At 43.0% G+C, this 21,082-nt stretch overlaps 1 protein-coding gene across 1 annotated transcript in view; it reads right to left on the bottom strand.

The window, feature by feature from the left end:
• The window catches only part of srek1 (splicing regulatory glutamic acid and lysine rich protein 1), a 57,584-nt gene that overhangs the window by 21,240 nt on the left and 15,262 nt on the right, over nt 1-21,082 (bottom strand). The window contains exons 4-7 of the mRNA XM_033018824.1: nt 17,305-17,511; nt 7,308-7,486; nt 4,658-4,788; nt 2,189-2,279 (exon numbers count right to left, since the gene is read on the bottom strand). Of these exons, the coding sequence (XP_032874715.1) occupies nt 2,189-2,279; nt 4,658-4,788; nt 7,308-7,486; nt 17,305-17,511 (608 nt within the window). The remainder of the gene's footprint in view (nt 1-2,188; nt 2,280-4,657; nt 4,789-7,307; nt 7,487-17,304; nt 17,512-21,082) is intronic.

Raw genomic sequence — 21,082 nt, 5'->3', positions numbered from 1 at the left:
ACTGAAATGATAGGTGCAAAAAAAACAAGACAATATGGAAAGCAGTTGTGAAATATCACAGCAATCAGTTTTCAGGAGGGAATTTATTTCTTCAAGCTAGTTGTTTGATTTAGGGTTTAGTGTGCTAAAGATAAGTACTAAAGAGTTACTGTGGGAAACAATATTCAGAATACATGGTAACTAGGAACTAGTGACCTAATGGATTATGCCTTTGCACAATCTTTCTCTGCCCTGCTCAATGATTTGCTTTAATGAATCCCTATCACTTTAATGACATTCAATGATTCCCTATCTCATATAATCAACCTACAAAAATAATTGAACGCAATAAAAATAGAAAACTTTAGCATGTTGAATATATAACTAATTAGAGGTATTTAATATGGACATTGAAAAGAGCAATAATGTATATATTTTAATTCAATGCCTTTTCCAGAGACAAGGGATTTCTGCAAGTTAGAAGTCAGGGTTATTCTTCTTGAGGCAAAACAAGATTGAGTATTGTAAGAGATGTACAAGATCGTGGCTGGTTTAGATGGGTAAACAGAGGGAAGTTACTCCCATTAACTTGAAGTTCAAGGACACAAATTAAAAATGTTGGCAAAAGGTAAAAGAGAATTTGAAGAAAATTATTTCTTGTTAGCATAATTATGATCTGGATCACACTGCCTATAAAGAATGGTTCAAACAGAGTCAATCAGGGCTTTAAAAAGTACTAGACCAGGGGGGACCTGTTGGGTCCCGTCCCCTCAACGGTTGCGGGGGGGAGGGGGGCTGCGGCGTCACACACACACTAACCACCCCCCACACACACAGGAGGGGAGAGGGGAGGGAGGAGGAGGGGAGGGGAAGGGTAGAGGGGGAGCCAGGTGGGCCACGAGCAAAGGCATTGTGACGACATCAGCTCGGTTTGATTTTAAAACACTTTCTTTGATTTTAAAACAATTTTAGTTAAAAAGTTCGGGAAATAATGAACCAAATTTTCAGATGAGAAGAATTTTGAAATCACGAGGTGAATCTCTACCGGAATATGTATAAATTTCTCCGTTACCTCGTCGGGTTTCGAAGGAGATGTGAAAGGGAAACAAACTAACGAAGAGAGTTTTAATAGTCATATGATATTGGACAGGCATCTGAAGGAAAATAATTTACTGGGGAATGGGAAAGAGTGAGGGATTGGATCGGGGGAATTTCACAATCAGCAGTCAGTACATACTCGATGGGCTGAATGGCCTTCTTCCAATCCATCATATAACCATTGTTCCTCAGAATAAACCAACACGTGGCAGTATTAAGAATGAATGATGGATCCGAAGGTTTGTGCTCCAACTATGAAAAGATTAAACAGAACTCTGGCTGATTTAGGGTTTAGCCAGCTCATGAATATGAAAAAAAGTTGTAAGCACTATTACCTAATAATCAATTTGAACATACTTTTGAAGTTCATAAAGCCCCCTATTCCATAACTCTGAATTCACAAGACGACTGCTAGGTCTGTGGCCGGCATCATTTTGTTCAGGGCTGATCAACTTCCCTTCAACTGCACAAGTACGGCGCCACAAAAGATGACAATAAGCATCGGAGCTGAATCTTATCGTATAATTACAAAAGCTTTACTAAACAAAAACCAACACCATCTCAAAGGTGGAATTATATTAAGATATGTCTATGTTTAGTCAACGAAAATTGATTTCCTTCTTTGTTGGCTATATTTAGTGGAACTGCACCAGAGGGCATTTTTTTTTGTTTTCGTACAATCCAGTCTCAAAAATAAGCATTGCAATAACCATCAATTTTTGATTTTGTATTTCTTTTTAAGTGGCTTAAGAATGGCAAATTTTATTTATGTCCCATATTTTACATGTTAATAGATAGTGCTTACCAACAATTAAAATAAATATGTGCGCTCCAGTATTTTACCATAACTATATAGATTGAGAAGTAGTTGACTTAACAGAATGTGGCACCGTGGAAGATGTAGAAAGCAAGTTGACAATGTGAGTGTCACGTAGAAATCAAACGTGGTCTTCGTTTTCCATGCTAAAAGCTTTAGAAACTAACCGTTTTAATAGACGACTGCTGTCTTTAGCAAAGCTTTTCATGCAGATCACAAAATACCGAATGAAATATGAAATCCTTCAGAGTTTACACAGCTAGATCTTCAGCTATACTTGTTTTAATACCCCACCTTTGTTTCGAACTGGAGCGAGATCTTTTCTTTCGTGATCGGGAATAGGATCGGGATCTTCTGTTCGTGTCGCCACTTTCCTTTTCTGGCACTTGAATAAGGAAATTTCAACATGAGTTGTACTCAAGTCATGCAGTCAGCAAAAGAAACAGACTAAATGTGTAAGAAGGAACTGCAGATGCTGGTTTAAACTGAAGATGGACACAAAATGCTGGAGTAACTCAGCGGGACAGACAGCATCTCTGGAGAGACTGAATAGGTGATGTTTCGGGTCGAGACCCTTCTTCAGACAGACATGATGAAAATCCAGCGGCGACCAGAAAAAGGTACGACTCTTTGGGTGACTACTCACGACCATACAGGCGTCACCCCACTGGATTGTCAACATGTTGAAAATTTTCGGCCACCTGCTGCGACTATGATGGGTGCCAGCAAGTCGCCGAAAAAAATTGCGCATGTGGCACAGGCCCTTTACAGATAAGGGAAACAATATATATTGACAGTGATGTGGAGAGGTATAGACAGTGAATGAAAGATATGCAAAAAAGTTACGATAACAAAGGAAACAGGCCATTGTAAGCTGTTTGTAGGGTGAAAATGAAAAGCTGGTGCAACTTGGGTAGGGGAGGGATAGAGAGAGAGGGAATGCCGGGGCTACCTGAAGTGAGAGAAATCAATATTCATACCACTGGGCTGTAAGCTGCCCAAGCGAAATATAAGATGCTGTTCCTCCAGTTTGCGTTTAGCCTCACTCTGACAATGGAGGAGACCGAGGACAGAAAGGTCTGTGTAGGAATGGGAAGGAGAATTAAAGTGTCCAGCAACCGGGAGATCAGGGAGACAAAACTGAAATGTGCGGAATAAATCGTGAAATTATACTTCCAATAAAATATCACAATTGACAACTAAACTGTATGTAAATTTTAATTCATTAAAATACTTTATACTACATTTATTTTTATTAACTGATACCACTGCTGAAAAGCGGAAAAGCGGAAAATTGGAACAATTGGACTGTCGGTTTTTATTTGTGACTGGATATTCTGTTTTCTCTCTCTTTCATTTTAATTTTTTTTTGTTACTCTTTAAATAAAACTGATGAATTGTCTGAGAAACTTTATAAAAGTGAAAATGACATTTGACAATTGCCAAATAATGTGTTCAGGAGACGTCATAACTGTCCGGCTGTACATGTTCTCTACTTGCCACTTTTACCCCGAGCATTCTAAATGAAGAACACCAAAACACAGTTTTGCATATCGAGAGAAATAGGCAAGGAATCAGAAAAATGTGAAAATATACAATTTAGAATGAATATGGTTCAGCAACTGTACACTGCAAGAGCCAGGAAGCGAGCGGGCAAGATCATCTCTGACCCCTCTCACTCTGGCCACAAACTCTTTGAATCACTTCCCTCTGGAAGGCGACTCCGGACTGTCAAAGCTGCCACAGACAGACATAAAAAGTTTTTATCCACGAGTAGTTGCTCTACTCAACAGCCAAAAATCTGTAGCCTCCCTTTGATCTGGTATTTTTTTGGTTCACATGCTTGATCAATGGTGTTTTATCATTAATGTTTTATTATTATTAATGTTTAGTATTTTCTGAGTCATTCGTAACTGTCACTGTATGTCATGCTGTTACTTGTGGGCGGAGCACCAAGGCAAATTCCTTGTATGTGAATACTTGGCCAATAAACTTACTTACATTGTACGTAATTATGATGTAACTCTAAAACACCATGCAGTTTGAAAAGTAGATGGACATTTTTGTTTAGTTTATTTTAGAGATACCGGGTCTGCGCCGACCAGCGATCCCCGCACATTAACACTATCCCACACGCACTAGGGACAATTTTTGCATTTACCAAGCCAATTAACCTATTTCAGGTCTGAAGAAGGGTCTCGACCTGAAACCTCACCTATTCCTTCGCCCCATAGATGCTGCCTCACCCGCTGAGTTCCTCCAGCATTTTTGGCTACCTTTAAGCCAATTAACCTACACATCTGTACGTCTTTGGAGTGTGGGAGGAAACCGAAGATCTCGGAGAGAACCCGCGCAGGTTACGGGGAGAACATATAAACTCCGCACAGGCAGTTAAATAGCAACTTCAGGGTGGTGCAATGGGAGAGTTGCTGCCTTTCAGCACCCACGCTCGATCAAGACTACAGGTGCTGCCTGCACGGAGTTTGTACGTTCTCCCCTTGGGTTTTCTCCGGGATCTCCGGTTTCCTCCCACACTCCAAAGACGTACAGGGTTCTTTCTAGGTTAATTGGCTTGGTATAATTGTAAATTGTTCCCAGTGAGTAGGATAGTGTGCGGGGACTGCTGGTCAGCGTGGACTTGGTGGGCCGAAGGGCCTGTTTCCGCGCTGTATCTCTAAACTAAACTTGTGCATAAAACGTTCGATTTCATGTCCGTAGCATGAGAATCTGAGACTTACTTCTTCACATTGTAATGTACTCTACCTGGTTCAATAACTGCTGATATAAAGGACTGTGCTTCTCTCACTCTCTTCATCACTTCTTCAAGCTCTTTCTTGGCTGCCTGTGGTGTCATCTCTGGAGGCTTCACAATCGCATTATTAGAATGATTGATTCTGAATTACGAATATACAAATAACTGCATTAAAATACAAGCAAACATATCCAGAATTAAAGTCCTTTCTGCAAAAAATATGAAAATCAATTACAAATATGAAAGTGTAAGTTCTTAACAAAAAAGCATCGACATTTTTGCACACCTTTTCTGATTCAATACAGGACTCTTCTCCAATAGCAGATGAGAGTGGGGACTAACTTTTATTTTGAATGTAGACAACATGCAACGACGTCATTTATAGGGACAAACATCAGCCAGGAATACAACACAATCAATGTCTAGAATATTTAAGTCATAGTGTGGAGGGCGGTGGAGGCCGGTTCTCTGGATGCTTTCAAGAGAGAGCTAGATAGGGCTCTTAAAGATAGAGGTGTCAGGGGATATGGGGAGAAGGCAGGAACGGCGTACAGATTGGGGATGATCAGCCATGATCACATTGAATGGCGTTGCTGGCTCGAAGGGCCGAATGGCCTACTCCTGCACCTATTGTCTATTGTCATATCAATCATAATATTCACTGAACACATAATTGTTACTATAAAATATTTATTTGGCCAAAGCTAAAGCCCAAAATTAATGCAGTCAAAATGTTTCCAATGCAGTGGCTAGGCCCGCTGTTCCATTTCTACATCCATTTTTTAAAGCAAAAGTCAACTAGTTAAAGGTCTGAAGAAGTATCCCGACCTAAAATGTCACCTATCCATGTTCTCCAGAGATGTTGCCTGACTCGCTGAGTAACTCCAGCCTTTTGTGTCTATCTTTAGTTAAATCACTTGATGTACCAAAGCTGATTAGTTATCTTTGGTTGGCTGGACTTTTCCAGTATTTGGACAATAGAACCAATGAATTAAATTCAGAATGTTTTTTCCACACAAGATATTCGGTATAAGGTTTACGATGATAGAAAACTTTGCGGGGGTTTTGCATCAAAGATTAAATAATGTGAACAATGCCTTGCCGTTTTCACCCCAGTGTAATTTTTATTGACTCACTGGGAAACTTTGTTTGACATAAACACATGTAAAGTTAGATAGAGTTCTGGGGGCTGGTGGAATCAAGGGATATGGGGAGAAGGCAGGCACAGGTTTTTCTTTGGGGACGATCAGCCATGATCACAATGAATGGCGATGCTGGCTCGAAGGGCCGAATAATAATAATAATAATGGATGGGATTTATAATAGCGCCTTTCTAATACTCAAGGCGCTTTACATCGCATTATTCATTCACTCCTCAGTCACACTCGGTGGTGGTAAGCTACTTCTGTAGCCGCAGCTGCCCTGGGGCAGACTGACAGAAGCGTGGCTGCCAATCTGCGCCTACGGCCCCTCCGACCACCACCAATCACTCACACACATTCACACACAGGCAAAGGTGGGTGAAGTGTCTTGCCCAAGGACACAACGACAGAATGCACTCCAAGCGAGATTCGAACCGGCTACCTTCCGATTGCCAGCCGAACACTTAGCCCATTGTGCCATCTGTTGGCCCTTGCGCCATCTGTCGTCCCGAATGACCTCCACCTGCAGTTATTCGGAGTACAGGATGGCCCATTTAAATAGGGGTTTGTAGGTCAAGTTCAACAATATCTTGAAACTCTAGTGCAGGGGTGGGGAACCTTTTCATGTTGGAATGCCGCATTAAGTTAGGTGTAATCTAATAAGGCCACATCCAAGAACTTTCAACTAGATATACTTCAAAATGTACATTATTTTGTTAAAATAGCCCTCATGACTTACTAATGTTTTAATTGTGGCCGTCAGTCGGGGTGGATTATTTTGTTGAATCTTATCTTTGGTACTTTAAATACGTTCGTTTCAAGATTAAAATAAAAAGTCGAACAAAAACATATCAATATAAATAAAAGGATTTGTTCTACAAAATTTGGAAATCATTCAAAAGGCCGCACTTAAGGCCGACAGTGGACAAATTAAAAAATTATACTTGCAAATTAAAAAGCAGTATATAATCAACAGTTCATAAATCAACCAAAGGGGAAGGACTTCGTGGTGAGAAAAATTGATGGATGGCTCTTATTTTTTGTTATTTCTGTATAGATGTTCACAAATTACCTCCCACCGTCAAAGAGAGATGCTGCTTCAAAAAGTCAGCCAGCATCATCAAGGACCCACCCTGGCCACACTCTCATTTCACTCCTGCCATTGGGAAGGAGGGAGAGCAGGTCAGAAAACCAGGTTCAAGAAGAGCTTTCCCCGCCCAATAATCATCGGGCTCTCAAACGCTACAAACACGAACAAAATGATGAACTATCTTGGTTGCAACTTAGGACTTCGGCCTTCTTACAATAATTGGTTTTTAATTCATTGCATTTGCGGTTTATTGTGTTATGAGTTTACAAGCCTGTTATACTGCTGCAAGTAGGAATTTTATAGTTCTGAGTTTGGTACACGACAATTAAACACTCGACCCCTCAAATGTAATAGTAAATCCTGGGGTAACATTCATCTTTGGCAAAGCCCTTCATGTGATGGCCACTTTCTAAACAAATAAAAACCTACTTTAGGGGCCTGTCCCCAAACATGGCTCCATTGAAGGCTAAAGCTCGTAGCACTGAAGGCTGCTCAGCAAATTCCACAAAGGCAAATCGGGTCGGCTGCGTCTCGTCTCCCGCCATACGTACAAATTTCACCTCACCCACTTGGCTGAAAAATTCCAGTAGCTGGTCTGCCGTTGTTGTCTTTGAGAAAAAAATAAATTAAAAAAAATTAATACCGCTGTTGCAAGAGGGCTTGGTCCCATCGCAATGTTCAGGAATCTTGCAAGAGCAGAATTTACCATGCATTGAGAGTGGCATGCAACTGATGCAACACTCAATTCCACCAATGAGCCCCCATGCCCGGCGCAATCACCAGTTTTAAGAACGATTCAGAACTGCACGTGGGAGAGAGAGAGAAAGCGAGAGAGAAGAGAGAGAAAAGGAGTGAGAGAGAAAAGGAGAGAGAAAAGGAGAGAAAGAGAGAAGAGAGAAAGTGAGAAAAGGAGAAAGGGAGAGAGAAAAGGAGAGAGAGAAAAGGAGAGAGAGAAAAGGTGAGAAAGTGAGAAACATTGAGAACAAGAGATCTAGCGAGATACCCAAGTAGAGAGAAGCGAGATAGTACACGATAGAGCGAAAAGGAGCTCAACGAGAGAAACGCTGAAGAAAAGAGTCGGGCGAACGCTGAGAGATGATAGAGAAAAACGAGAGAGAAAGAAAACGAGAGCGAGAGAGAGAACGAGAGGGGCTTGACGGATAAGGCAGATGAGCTTTGGGCATGGATAGGTACGAGCGACTGGGACATTGTAGCCATGACTGAAACCTGGTTAAGGGAGGGGCAGGACCGGCAGCTCAATGTTGCAGCGTACTGCAGGTTCAGGAGAGACAGGGATGAGAAAAAATAGGGGGAGTTGCATCGTTGGTTAAGGAGGATGTCATGGCTGTGCTCAGAGGTGACATTACGGACGGTTCGTCTAGTGAGGCTATATGGGTGGAGCTGAGGAACAAGAAAGGGACAATCACCTTGTTGGGGGTGTACTGCAGACCCCCGAATAGTCAACGGGAATTAGAAGAACAAATGTGCCGGGAGATTGCAGACAGCTGCAGGTCAAATAAGGTTGTTGTAGTAGGGGATTCCAACTTTCCCAATATAGACTGGGAAAATCATAGCGTGTAGGGTTTAGATGGGGTGCAATTCCTCAAAGTGTTCAGGAGAGTTTTCTCAAGCAATCGGCCAAGTGGGATGTTTTTAAAAGTGTACTGAAGAAAGCTCAGGATGTGTTAGAGTGAAGGGCAAAGCAGGCAAATGTAAGGAAGCTTGGCTGACGAGAGAAATTGAGACGTTAGTCAAAAACAAGAAGGATGCATGGGACAGGTGTAGACAGCTGGGATCAAGTGCATCTCTGGTGGAGTTTCGGGAACTAAGGAGTAAACTAAAAAATGAGATCAGAAGGGCAAAAAGGGGCCAGGAGATAGCTCTGGAAGGTAGCATAAAAGACAATCCCAAAAGATTTTATAAATATATAAAGGGGAAAAGGGTAACCAGAGAGTGGGACCTCTCAGGAATAAAAGCGGCCACCTCTGTGTGGAGCCACAGGAGATGGGCAAGGTCCTCAATGAGTATTTCTCCTCTGTATTTACCGAGGAGAAAGACAGTAGGACGGAGGAAATTGGAGCATTCACTTGAAGTGTCATGAGAGCAGTCAGTGTTACTGTCAAAGAAGTACTGAAGGTACTGTCGTGTATGAAGGTAGACAAATCTCCGGGGCCTGATCAGATATATCCGAGGACATTGTGGGAAACTAGAGAGGAAATTGCGGGAGCCCTGGTTGACATTTACGAGTTGTCCTTAAATATAGGAGAGGTGCCAGAGGATTGGAGGGTGGCAAATGTTGTGCCTCTTTTCATGAAGGGCTGCAGGAAAATGCTGGGAACTATAGGCCGGTGAGCTTAACCTCTGTAGTTGGTAAGTAACTGGAGAGTATACTGAGGGATAGGATATGCAGGCATTTGGATGGGCAAGGGCTGATTAGGGACAGTCAGCATGGTTTTGTACGTGGGAGGTCGTGTCTCACAAATCTGATTGATTTTTTTGAAGACGTGACCAAAAAGGTTGATGAGGGCAGAGCTGTAGATGTTGTATACATGGATTTCAGTAAGGCGTTCGACAATTTTCCACATTGTAAGCTGCTCTGGAAGGTTAGATCGCATGGGATGCAAGGAGAGATAGCTGAATGGATAGCAAATTGGCTCCATGGAAGGAAGCAGAGGGTGATGGTGGAAGGTTGCTTCTCAGAATGGAGGCCTGCAAATAGTGGTGTGTCACAGAGATCGGTGCTGGGCCCGTTACTGTTTGTCATCTACATCAATGATTTGGATGAGAACATACAGGGCAAGATTAGCAAGTTTGCTGATGATACAAAAGTGGGTGGTTTTGCAGATAGTGAAGATGGTTGTGAACAATTGCTGCAGGATCTGGATCGATTGGCCAGGTGGGCGGAGGAATGGTTGATGGAATTTAATAGAGAGAAATGTGAGGTGTTGCATTTTGGGCTGTCGAACAAGGGCAGGACCTACATAGTGAATGGTAGACTTCTGGGTAGTGTTGTAGAGCAGAGGGATCTAGGAGTGCAGGTGCATGGTTCCTTGAAGGTCAAGTCGCAGGTAGATAAGGTGATGAAAAAGACTTTTGGCACTTTGGTCTTCATCATTCAGAGTATTGAGTATAGAAGTTGGAAGGTCATGTTGCAGTTGTATAAGACGTTGGTGAGAATGCATTTAGAATATTGTGTCAGTTCTGGGCACTGTATTATAGGAAATATATTGTCAAGCTAGAAAGGGTTCAAAAAAGATTAACGAGAATGTTGCCAGGACTAGAGGGTGTGAGCTATAGGGAGAGGTTGAGTAGGAACTGATCCTGAATCTATTGAACATTGGAAAATGATCACCAATGCGTCCACTATTTCTAGAGCCACCTCCCTGAGGACCCTGGGATGCAGTCCATGAGGCCCCGGGGATTTATCATCCTTCAGTCCCATTAGAATACCCAATACTATTTCTCTTGATATTTCTTTCAGTTCCTCGACCCCCTTAGATCCTCTGTCCTCCAGTACTTCTGGTTTGTGTCTTCCTTAGTGAAGACAGATCCACAGTACCTGGTCAACTCTTCTGCCATTTCCTTGTTCCCCATAATAATTTCACCCGTGTCTGCCTTCAAGGGACCCACATTTGACTTTGCTACTCTTTTTCCCTTAACATATCTAAATAAGCTTTTACTGTCCTTTATATTCCTGGCCAGCTTCCCCTCGTACTTCATCTTTTCAGCCCGTATTGTTTCCTTCTGTTGTCCAGTGAAAGTCTCCCAATCCTCTGGCTTCCGGCTACCCTTGGCTGTGTTATACATCTTTTCTTTTAGTTTTATTCTATCCCTAACTTCTTTTGTCAGCCACGGTTGCCTCCTACTCCCCTTAGAATCTTTCTTCCTTTTTGGAATGAAATGATCCTGTGTCTTCCGGATTATGCCCAGAAATTCCTGCCATTGCTGTTCCACCGTCATTCCTGCTAGGATCCCTTTCCAGTCTACCTTGGCCAGCTCCCCTCTCATGCCTTCATAATCGGGCGAGAGAGGGAAAACAAGAGAGAGAAAACGAGAAAGAGAGAAAATGGGAGGGAGAGAGACAGAAAACGGGACAGAAAAGGAGAAAGAGAGAAAAGGCGAGAGAGAAAACGAGAGAGAAAATGAGGGAAAAACGGGGTGCGAGAGGGAAACGGAGGGTGAGAAATTGAGGAGAGAGAAAATGAAAGTAAGAGAATACGAGAGAGGGAAAACGGGACAGAAAATGCGAGAAAGAGAAAACGAGGGAAAACGAGAGAGAAAACAAGAAAGAGAGAGAGAAAAGAGAGAGCAAGAGGGAAAACGAGAGAGCGAGAGGGAAAACGAGAGCGAGAGGGAAAACGGGAGAGGGAAGACGAGAGAGAGAGAAAACGAGAGGGAAGACGAGAGAGAGAAGACGAAAGAGAAGACGAGAGAGAAGACGAGAGAGAGAGAGAAAACGAGACAGAGACCGAGAGAGAAAATCATAGCGTGAAGGGTTCAGATGGGGTGCAATTCCTCAAAAGTGTTCAGGAGAGTTTTCTCAAGCAGTATGTGGAGTCCCCCACATGTGAGAGGGCAACGCTGGATCTAGTATTGGGAAATTAGGAAAGGCAAGTTAACAAAGTGTGTGTGGAGGAGCCTTTTGGAACCAGTGACCACAGTTCATTAAGATAGTTATGGATCTGGACGGACAGGGTCCACGTGTTAAAATGTTCAACTGGGGTAAGGCCAACTTTGTGGGTATGAGAGAAGGTCTCGCTCAAGTTGACTGGAGCTGATTATTTGAGGGGAAAGGAGCATAAGGGGGATGTTTTTAAAAGTGTACTGAAGAAAGCTCAGGATGTGTACGTCCCCGTTAGTGTGAAGGGCAAAGCAGGCAAACGTAAGGAAGCTTGGCTGATGAGGGAAATTGAGACGTTAGTCAAAAACAAGAATTATGTATGGGACAGGTACAGGCAGCTGGGATCAAGTCCATCCCAGGAGGAGTTTCGGGAACTAAGGAGCAAACTAAAAAATGAGATCAGAAGGGCAAAAAGGTGCCAGGGGAGAGCTCTGGCGGGTAGTATTAAGGACAATCGCAAAAGATTTTATAAAAACATAAGGGAGAAATGGGTAACTAGAGAGAGTGGGACCTCTGTGTGGAGCCACTGGAGATGGGCTAGGTCCTCAATGAGTATTTCTCCTCCGTATTTACAGCTGGACGGAGGAAATTGGAGCAGTCACTGGAAGTGCCATGAGAGTCAGTGTTACCGTTGAGGAAGTACTGAAGGTACTGTCGTGTTTGAGGTAGACAAATCTCCGGGGCCTGATCAGATATATCCAAGGACATTGCTGGAAACTAGAGAGGAAATTGCGGGAGCCCTGGTTGAAATTTATGACGTCCTTAAATACAGGAGAGGTGCCCCAAGACTGGAGGGTGGCAAATGTTGTGCCTCTTTTCAAGAAGGGCTCAGGGAAAATGCTGGGAACTATAGGCCGGTGAGCTTAACATCTGTGGTTGGTAAGTTACTGGAGATTATTCTGAGGGATAGGATATACAAGCATTTGGATGGACAAGGGCTGATTAGGGATAGTCAGCATGGTTTTGTACGTGGGAGGTCGTGTCTCACAAATCTGATTGAGTTTAGTGAAGACGTGAGTAATAGACAATAGGTGCAGGAGTAGGCCATTCGGCCCTTCAAGCCAGCACTGCCATTCAATGTGATCATCCACAATCAGTACCACGTTCCTGCCTTCTCCCCATATCCCCTGACTCCGCTATCTTCAAGAGCTGTATCTAGCTCTCGTGAAAGTATCCAGAAAAACGGCCTCGTTCGCCCTCTAAGGCAGAGAATTCCACTGTCTCACAACTCTCTGCATGAAAAAATGTTTCCTCAGCTCCGTTCTAAATGGCTTACCCCTTATTCTTAAACTGTGGCCCCCGGTTCTGGACTCCCCCAACATCGGAAACATGTTTCCTGCCTCTAGCGTGTACAAACCCTTAATAATCTTATACGTTTCAATATGATCCCCTCTCATCCGAAAAAGGTTGATGAAGGCAGAGCTGTAGATGTTGTGTACATGGACTTTAGCAAGGCGATCAACAAGGTGCCGCATGTTCGGCTGCTCTGGAAGGTTAGATTTCATGGGATCCAAGGAGAGATAGCGGAATGGATAGATGCTGGAGAAACTCAGTGGGTGAGGCAGCATCTATGCAACGAAGGAAATAGGCAACGTTTCGGGCCGAAACCCTTCTTCAGACTGATGTGAGGGTGGGAGGGTGGGGGGTGGGAGAAGAAGAAAGGAAGAGGAAGAGCCATTGGGCTGAGGGAGAGCTGAGAAGGGGAGGAGAAAGTAAGGATTAACTGAAATTAGAGAAGTCAATGTTCATACTGCTGGGGTGTAAACTACTCAAGCGAAATATGAGGTGCTGCTCCTCCAATTTCCGGTGGTCCTCTAGCCATGGAGGAGGCCCAGGACAGAAAGGTCGGATTCAGAATGGGAGGGGGAGTTGAAGTGCAGGTGCATTGTTCCTTGAAGGTCGAGTCGCAGGTAGATAAGGTGGTCAAAAAGGCTTTTGGCACTTGGCCTTCATCAGTCAGAATATTGAGTTTAGAAGTTGGGAGGTCATGTTGCAGTTGTATAAGAGGTTGGTGAGACCGCATTTAGAATATTGTGTTCAGTTCTGGGCACCATATTATAGGAAAGATATTGTCAAGCTTGAAAGGGTTCAGAAAAGATTTATGAGGATGTTGCCAGGACTAGAGGGTGTGAGCTATAGGGAGAGGTTGAGTAGGCTGGGTCTCTATTCCTTGGAGCGTAGGAGGATGAGGGGAGATATAGAGGTGTACAAAATCATGAGAGGAAAAGATGCATAAAGTATTTTACCCAGAGTAGGGAAATCGAGGACCAGAGGACATATGTTCAAGGTGAAGGGGAAAAGATTTAATAGGAATCCAAGGGAATCCAATAGGAATCCCACTTTTTCACACAGAGGGTGGTGGGTGTATGGAACAAGTTGCCAGAGGAGGCAGTTGAGGCTGGGACTATCTAATCGATTAAGAAACAGTTGGACAGGTACATGGATAGGACAGGTTTGGAGGGTTATGGACCAAGCGCAGGCAGGTGGGACTAGAGTAGCTGGGACATTGTTGGCCGGTGTAGCTGAGTTGGGCCGAAGGGCCTATTTCCACACCGTATCACTCGATGACAAAACAAGAGAGAGAGAGAGAATGAGAAAACGAGAGAGAACAAGAAAAGGAAGAGAAAAAAACAAGAGAAAATGAGAGAGAAAAGGAGAGAGAAAACGAGAGAGAGAGAGAGAGAGAAAAGGAGAGAGTGAGAAAAGGAGAGGGAGAGAAAAGGAGAGAAAATGAGAGGAGAAAGGCTGGACATCATTTGATAAGAAACAGGAGAAAAATGAGATACAGGATCGATAATCTCGACCTTCCTCTCCCTGCCGTCGCCCCCTCTCTCGCTCGCTCTGCTCGCTGCTCGCGCTTAGCGTCTCTGCCTCTCTCTACCGCGCTGCGCTTCTCGCTCTCTCGCTCTCTCGCTCTCTCTCGCTCTCTCTTCGCTCTCTCTCGCTCTCGCTCTCTCGCTCTCTTCTCGCTCTCTCTCTCTCTCTCCCCTTCTCTCTCTCTCCCCTTCTCTCTCTCTCCCCTTCTCTCTTCCCAGGCCAGAGATAGAGAGAACTCACAGCTTTTTTTTCCAATGGAGGTCAATGTCGTATGCTGAAGGAGGTCTTGTTTGAAAAGATACAGCATCGAACTAGCCCCTTCGCCCACCGAGTTCATGCTGACCATCAATCACCCATTCACACCGGGCTCTATGTTTTACCGATTTCCCATTCACTCTCTATTTGCTCGAGATAATTTAGAGGCCAATTAGAGGCAAAGTCCACAAGTTAGCACCAACGCAGGATCAAACCCAGATCTTTCGCCCTGAGGCAGCAGCTCTACCAGCTGCTACACTGTGCCGCCCATTCATGACATGCGTTCTTGGGATTCTTAAAACTAAATTGATTTTCGATTTCTCAGGCAGTACATTGAGATTTTATTCCTAAAGCTCTAAAGGGTTAAGGGGCTGTCCCACTGTACGAGCTAATTCAAGAGTTCTCCCGAGTTTCCCCGATTCGAACTCGGAGAATTACGGTAATGGCCGCTCGTAGGTACTCGGGGCTCCCGTGGACATTTTTCAACATGTTGAAAAATCTTCACGAGTCTTCACGAGCTTACCGCGTTTCCCGAGTACCTGCCGTTAGCGTTACGAGCCGCTAAGAGACGCCCCGAGCTCCAACGCACCCGCCACGTACATTCTACGTGCTTACCATTAGTTTGATCTTTTTTTAAACTCGGGAGAGCACTTGAATTACCTCGTACAGTGGGACAGCCCCTTTATTGATTATTTAATTTGAGAATTTGTATATCCAAGAACTCCATAACATTAATTGAATTGAGGTGCTATCAGTGAGATGAGGATCAAAGAAAATTGACAGGCTTAATAGAGCACTATAAACACTTCACATTTAGAAAGACACTCGTATTTACACTTGTATATTTATTAACAAAAAATGCCTCAAGAGCTACTCAGAATAATTTAAAAATAGATACTATACCAAAGAACATAAAGCAGTGGCCAAAATCTCATACTATAAAATGAGATCAAAGAAAGAGACTAAGTGAAATTCAGGTCAGACAGATTCAGAGAAGGAATAAATAAACAAAGTTGGTTGCACAGGGGAAGAGTCTGAGAATGGGCTCAACTGGGGAGTTCTCGAAAGAACTGCCAACAACCGAGTGAGGTGGAGGACCTCCCTGAGGAGCAAAGGGCTTAAGAAGAGAAGAAGAAGACAGGATCCAAGATGATTAAAGAGTTTAGGGACAGGTGCATTGCTAAAACAAAGAGCCCAAAACTCAGCCCACCAAAAGAAAGGTCAGCAGAGTTTCAAGCAGGGTGAACAGTGTTACAATATACAGGTCCACCACTGATTTTCCAGCATCCTTTGTTCCAAAGCCTTTATGGATTGTCCTTTTCCAGACCAGAGGTCACGGCCTCAGAGGAGTCCAACGGTATCGGAACGGTCTGACTGGGCAGCCGAGGAGCCATGATATTGGCCTGAAAAGCCGCATGGTGCAAATTCAACCAGCCAATCGGCCACGGAAGTCAGCTATGATCTGCCAGCTCCGACTGGGCCAGAGTTCCAGAGACCCGGCCACAGGGGGCAAATTTGGCCCGTTGATCGTGGCGTAACTCCTGATGAGGTCAGAATCGGCTGCCTCACCCGACCTAATGTCACATTTTCGGGGGAGGTTTGTGTGGATGGGGAATTTCAAGTGCTCTCTTGTAATTTTGTCTGGGTTAAAGGAAGTGCCAGACCACCAACTGCTAGAGAAACAATGGTGAACCTGTACAAGAACAATTTGACACCAGGAATCAGCATGTGTTTGTGGCAGACACCAATTCCCAATGGGTATGATTATTGCATAAAAGGACTGCAGTGAAATAAAGATCCAAGAGTTCCATCTTCCCTGATGGATTTATCGCTTGGCCTTGCCAAACATCATGTCAACAATGATCTCGAACAGTACAACACAATTTCTCAACTTTGCAAGTCTATCATTGTGAAATCAATCCCAAATCTTTTTCTTAATAGCTTAATTATTGGTAGTATTTTCTGAAAGTTATCTCTGTAGCCTAGCCACATTTCCATTTATTTTACTTTTCCATTGTTTACAATGTTTCGGATGAGTCTATTATTCCTCGAGGGTCAATCTGAACCGCAATCTTCTTTTGCAGCTTCATGTTGAAATCCCCACAGAACTCATCATTTCAAGTCAAGTCAAGAGAGTTTATTATCATGTGTCCCAGATAGGGCAATGAAATTCTTGCTTGCTGCAGCACAACAGAGTATTGTAAGCATAAATACAGAACAGATCAGTGTGTCCACATACCATAGAATATGTATATATACTCATAATAAATTGTCTGTCCTCGGACTGAGTGTGGAAAGTTACCATCCGTGCACATGCAGTTGAGACCTAACTGCACATTTATGTCACAAAAGAAAAGTGACCACAGGGCTTTATTCTACAATTCAATGTTACCAGAACTTCAATCATCTTGCAGCCATCAAAACAATTAAATACATTTAAACTAGAGGTTGGCCTGGAATGCATTGGCAAGACAAATTAACATTTTAATAACATGAGCGACGGTTTCAGCAGCAGAGAAACAGACGTTGGGGAAGGGGAGGGCAATCTTATCGAGATGAAAATTGGAACAATTTCTTTATAAAGCTTGGTGTCCATTTTCACATCATGATCAAAACCCTAGTACATGCAATGTGTTTTGAAAGAGAATAATAATCTAGGGTGATTTAAAAGTTATTTATTTAATAACATAAAGTAAAAAGGACCCAATAGCTTGAACAATAACAATAAATTACCTGTGAATTCAAGTTTCCAACATAAATGGTTCTTCTAATTTCTTCAATCTTGGAAGGGTCGACGTTGCCCATTGTGGGAGGTTGTGAGCTTAGTCCTAACGCTGTTAGGGATGGATCGAGTCCAGCTTGAAGTGCTCCCAGTGTAGTAATAGGGACAGAACCAACAATAGTCCCCACTGCACTTGCCGTTACTTCAACACCAGTAATCTGTCAAATAAAACATGTAGCTCAAGAATTATTGAGCACGTTGTAAAAAAAAAATGTTACTAAGCCATCCCTCGCAAAAAAAAAAGACATTTTCTTTCAAATCATGCTGCACATGCTGACATTTTGAACATTATGTGAAAATGGACACCAAGCTTAAAGAAATTGTTCCAATTTCCATCTCAGCCCTGCCTAGCCCTGTCTCTGTGTTAGTTCAACTGTTGCTGAAATCCTCGGTCATGTATTTATAGGTTGATTTTGGCCATACCAATGCACTCCAGGCCAACCTCCAAAGTCCTTCATTTCATCCTTTGCAGGTTTTCCAAAACTCTGCTGCACCCACTCACTGATCAGTCTTATGTTTGCAGACCGACGATCCTTTCCGACTGAGCCACATGCCACTTGCTGAAGGAGATAGTTTTAGTTTGAGGTCCTGATGCTGGGTCTTGATCCAAAATGTTGACTATCCCTTTGGCTCTAAAAAATGATGCTTAACTAACTGAGTTTCTTCAGCAGTTTACACTCGGCTTTAAAATGTTCACTCTAGCTTCCAAGGTCATGCTCTTCCTTACCTCTAATGTCATGCAGTTTACAAACTTCAGATATGTTCCTTCATCCAATTCTGCCAATCCATCAGATCAACATTTGGTTCATCTACCATTGGTATTTGTGGCTTTTGGAGGCAGATTCGTAAGGCTCTGGCACCCCCTCCCTCAACCTTTCCATTTTTCTATAGTTCTTTTATCTTTTAAAGTCCTCCTCAAAACCCATCTCTTTAACCAAGTTTTTGGTCACCTGTTCTAACATTTCTTAACATGGCTCAGCATCAACTGATTTTTGTATAACATTTCGCTGTAGATTCCTGGGACATTTTACTTGAAGTGTTACAGTGCGAAATGTATTTGTGCCGTCTTATTCCCAGCTAGGCCTGTCATTTTATCTTGGGTAATTTTGAGGTTTTCCAAACCTCAGCTGCTTCTAGTGTATTTGGTACAATTTTTATTCACCCATTGATCGTAGGAAGAGAATGAGAATAGAATGAAAAGTGTGAAGATGAAGTGCACTCAAAAGACAGTGACAACATTCGTCTACAATCTATCACATGCATTCCCTCTGTGGTCTCAACCACCCTCCTGCAACCTAAATCCCAGTTGTCTTTTCACGTTCCCATGTCTGATGAAGGATCCTTGCCTGGACCATTATCTCTACTTCTTTCCCCATTGCGCTGCTTGACGTGAAGTCAAATTTTAAACATCTACCATTAAAAATCCCTTAAAGTCTATCTTTTAGCAAGGAGATGAGATGGAAGGAAGACGTTCTTTTAGGAAGGAGATGAGGAGGAATCTTTGGTCAGAGGGTGGTGAATCTGTGGAATTCTTTGCCACAGAAGACTGTGGAGGCCAAGTCAGCGGATACACAGTGCCCTCCATAATGTTTGGGACAAAGACCCATCATTTATTTATTTGCCTCTGTACTCCACAATTTGAGATTTGTAATAGAAAAAAAATCACATGGTTAAAGTGCACATTGTCAGATTTTAATAAAGGCCATTTTTATACATTTTGGTTTCACCATGTAGAAATTACAGCAGTGTTTATACATAGTCCCCCATTTCAGGCCACCATAATGTTTGGGACACAGCAATGTCATGTAAATGAAAGTAGTCATGTTTAGTATTTTGTTGCATATCCTTTGCATGCAATAACTGCTTGAAGTCTGCGATTCATGGCCATCACCAGTTGTTGGGTGTCTTCTCTGGTAATGCTCTGCCAGGCCTGTATTGCAGCCATCTTTAGCTTATGGGGGCCAGCCCCTTCAGTTTTCTCTTCAGCATATAAAAGCCATGCTCAATTGGGTTCAGATCGGGTGATTGACTTGGCCACTCAAGAATTTACCATTTTTTAGCTTTGAAAAACTCCTTTGCTGCTTTAGCAGTATGTTTGGGATCATTGTCTTGCTGTAGAATGAACCGCCGGCCAATGAATTTTGAGGCATTTGGTTGAACTTGAGCAGATAGGATGTCTATACACTTCAGATTTCATTATGCTACTACCATCAGCAGTTGTATCATCAATGAAGATAAGTGAGCCAGTACCTTCAGCAGCCATACATGCCCAGGCCATAACACCCCCACCACTGTTTCACAGCTGAGGTGGTATGCTTTGGATCTTGGGCAGTCCATTCTCTCCTCCATACTTTGCTCTTGCCATCACGCTGATATGTTCTTCGTCTCATCTGCCCACAAGATCTTTTTCCAGAACTGTGGTTGCTCTGTACAGTACTTCTTGGCAAACTGTAACCCAGCCATCCTATTTTTGCGGCTAACCAGTTTTGCGGCATCTTGCAGTGTAGCCTCTGTATTTCTGCTCATGAAGTATTCTGCGGACAGTGGTCATTGACAAATCCACACCCAACTCCTGAAGAGTGTTTCTGATCTGTCGGACAGGTGTTTGGGGATTTTTCTTTATTATAGAGAGAATTCTTCTGTCATCAGCTGTGGAGGTCTTCCTTGGCCTGCCAGTCCCTTTGCGATCAGTAAGCTCACAAGTGTTCTCTTTCATCTTAATGATATTCCAAACAGTTAATTTTGATAAGCCTAAGGTTTGGCTGATGTCTCTAACAGTTTTATTCTTGTTTCTCAGTCTCATAATGGCTTCTTTGAGTTTCATTGGCACAACTTTGGTCCACATGTTGATAAGCAGCAATAAAAGTTTCCAAAGGTGATGGAAAGACTGGAAGAAAGACGGTGCTGAGAGCTCTCTTACACCTGCATTAAGGAGGCAATTAAACACACCTGAGCAATTACAAACACCTGTGAAGCCATGTGTCCCAAATATTATGGTGCCCTGAAATGGGGGGACTATGTATAAACACTGCTGTAATTTCTACATGGTGAAACCAAAATGTATAAAAATGCCCTTTAATAAAATCTGACAGTGCACTTTAACCACATGTGATTTTTTCAAATGCAAATCTCAAATTATGGAGGGCACTGTATTTGTGGCAGAGATAGATTCTTGATTAGTACGGGTGTCAGAGCTTATGGGGAGAAGGTGGGAAAATGGGGTTAGGAGGAAGAAATAAATCAGCCATGATTGAATGATGGTTGACTTGATGGGCCGAATGGCCTAATTCTTCTCCTATCACGTATTAACTTTTTAACTGAGCTTTTGATATTTGCCCCAGTAAATGTTTAGGTGATTCAGCGTTAATTGTTGTTTGATACTGCTTCTAAGAAGCACCTTGTGTTAGTTTTCTTTGCTAAAGGGGCCATATAAACACAAACCTTTTTGCAAGGTGAATGACAATAAACATGCCAAAGGAAATGGTTTAACAAAATACTGAAAGAGGAGATATATTGGCAACATCAGAATGTGGGGCAAACAGAAGGGATGACACATATGGTGGAGAATATTACATGCATCACCCCTTCCTACAGCCCAGATTTTGAACTCTCACGGAACCATTGGCTTGCAGACCCATTGTTTCCAGAAATCACCATCGGCAGTTAACCCACCACAAGCTGCCCGTCCCCTTTACAAAATGTAACATTCAACATTACACAAACAAAACA

This window comes from Amblyraja radiata, chromosome 3 (assembly GCF_010909765.2).
Source record: "Amblyraja radiata isolate CabotCenter1 chromosome 3, sAmbRad1.1.pri, whole genome shotgun sequence".
Classification (NCBI taxonomy): Eukaryota; Metazoa; Chordata; class Chondrichthyes; order Rajiformes; family Rajidae; genus Amblyraja; species Amblyraja radiata.
This window is presented reverse-complemented; position numbering and strand designations above follow the sequence as displayed.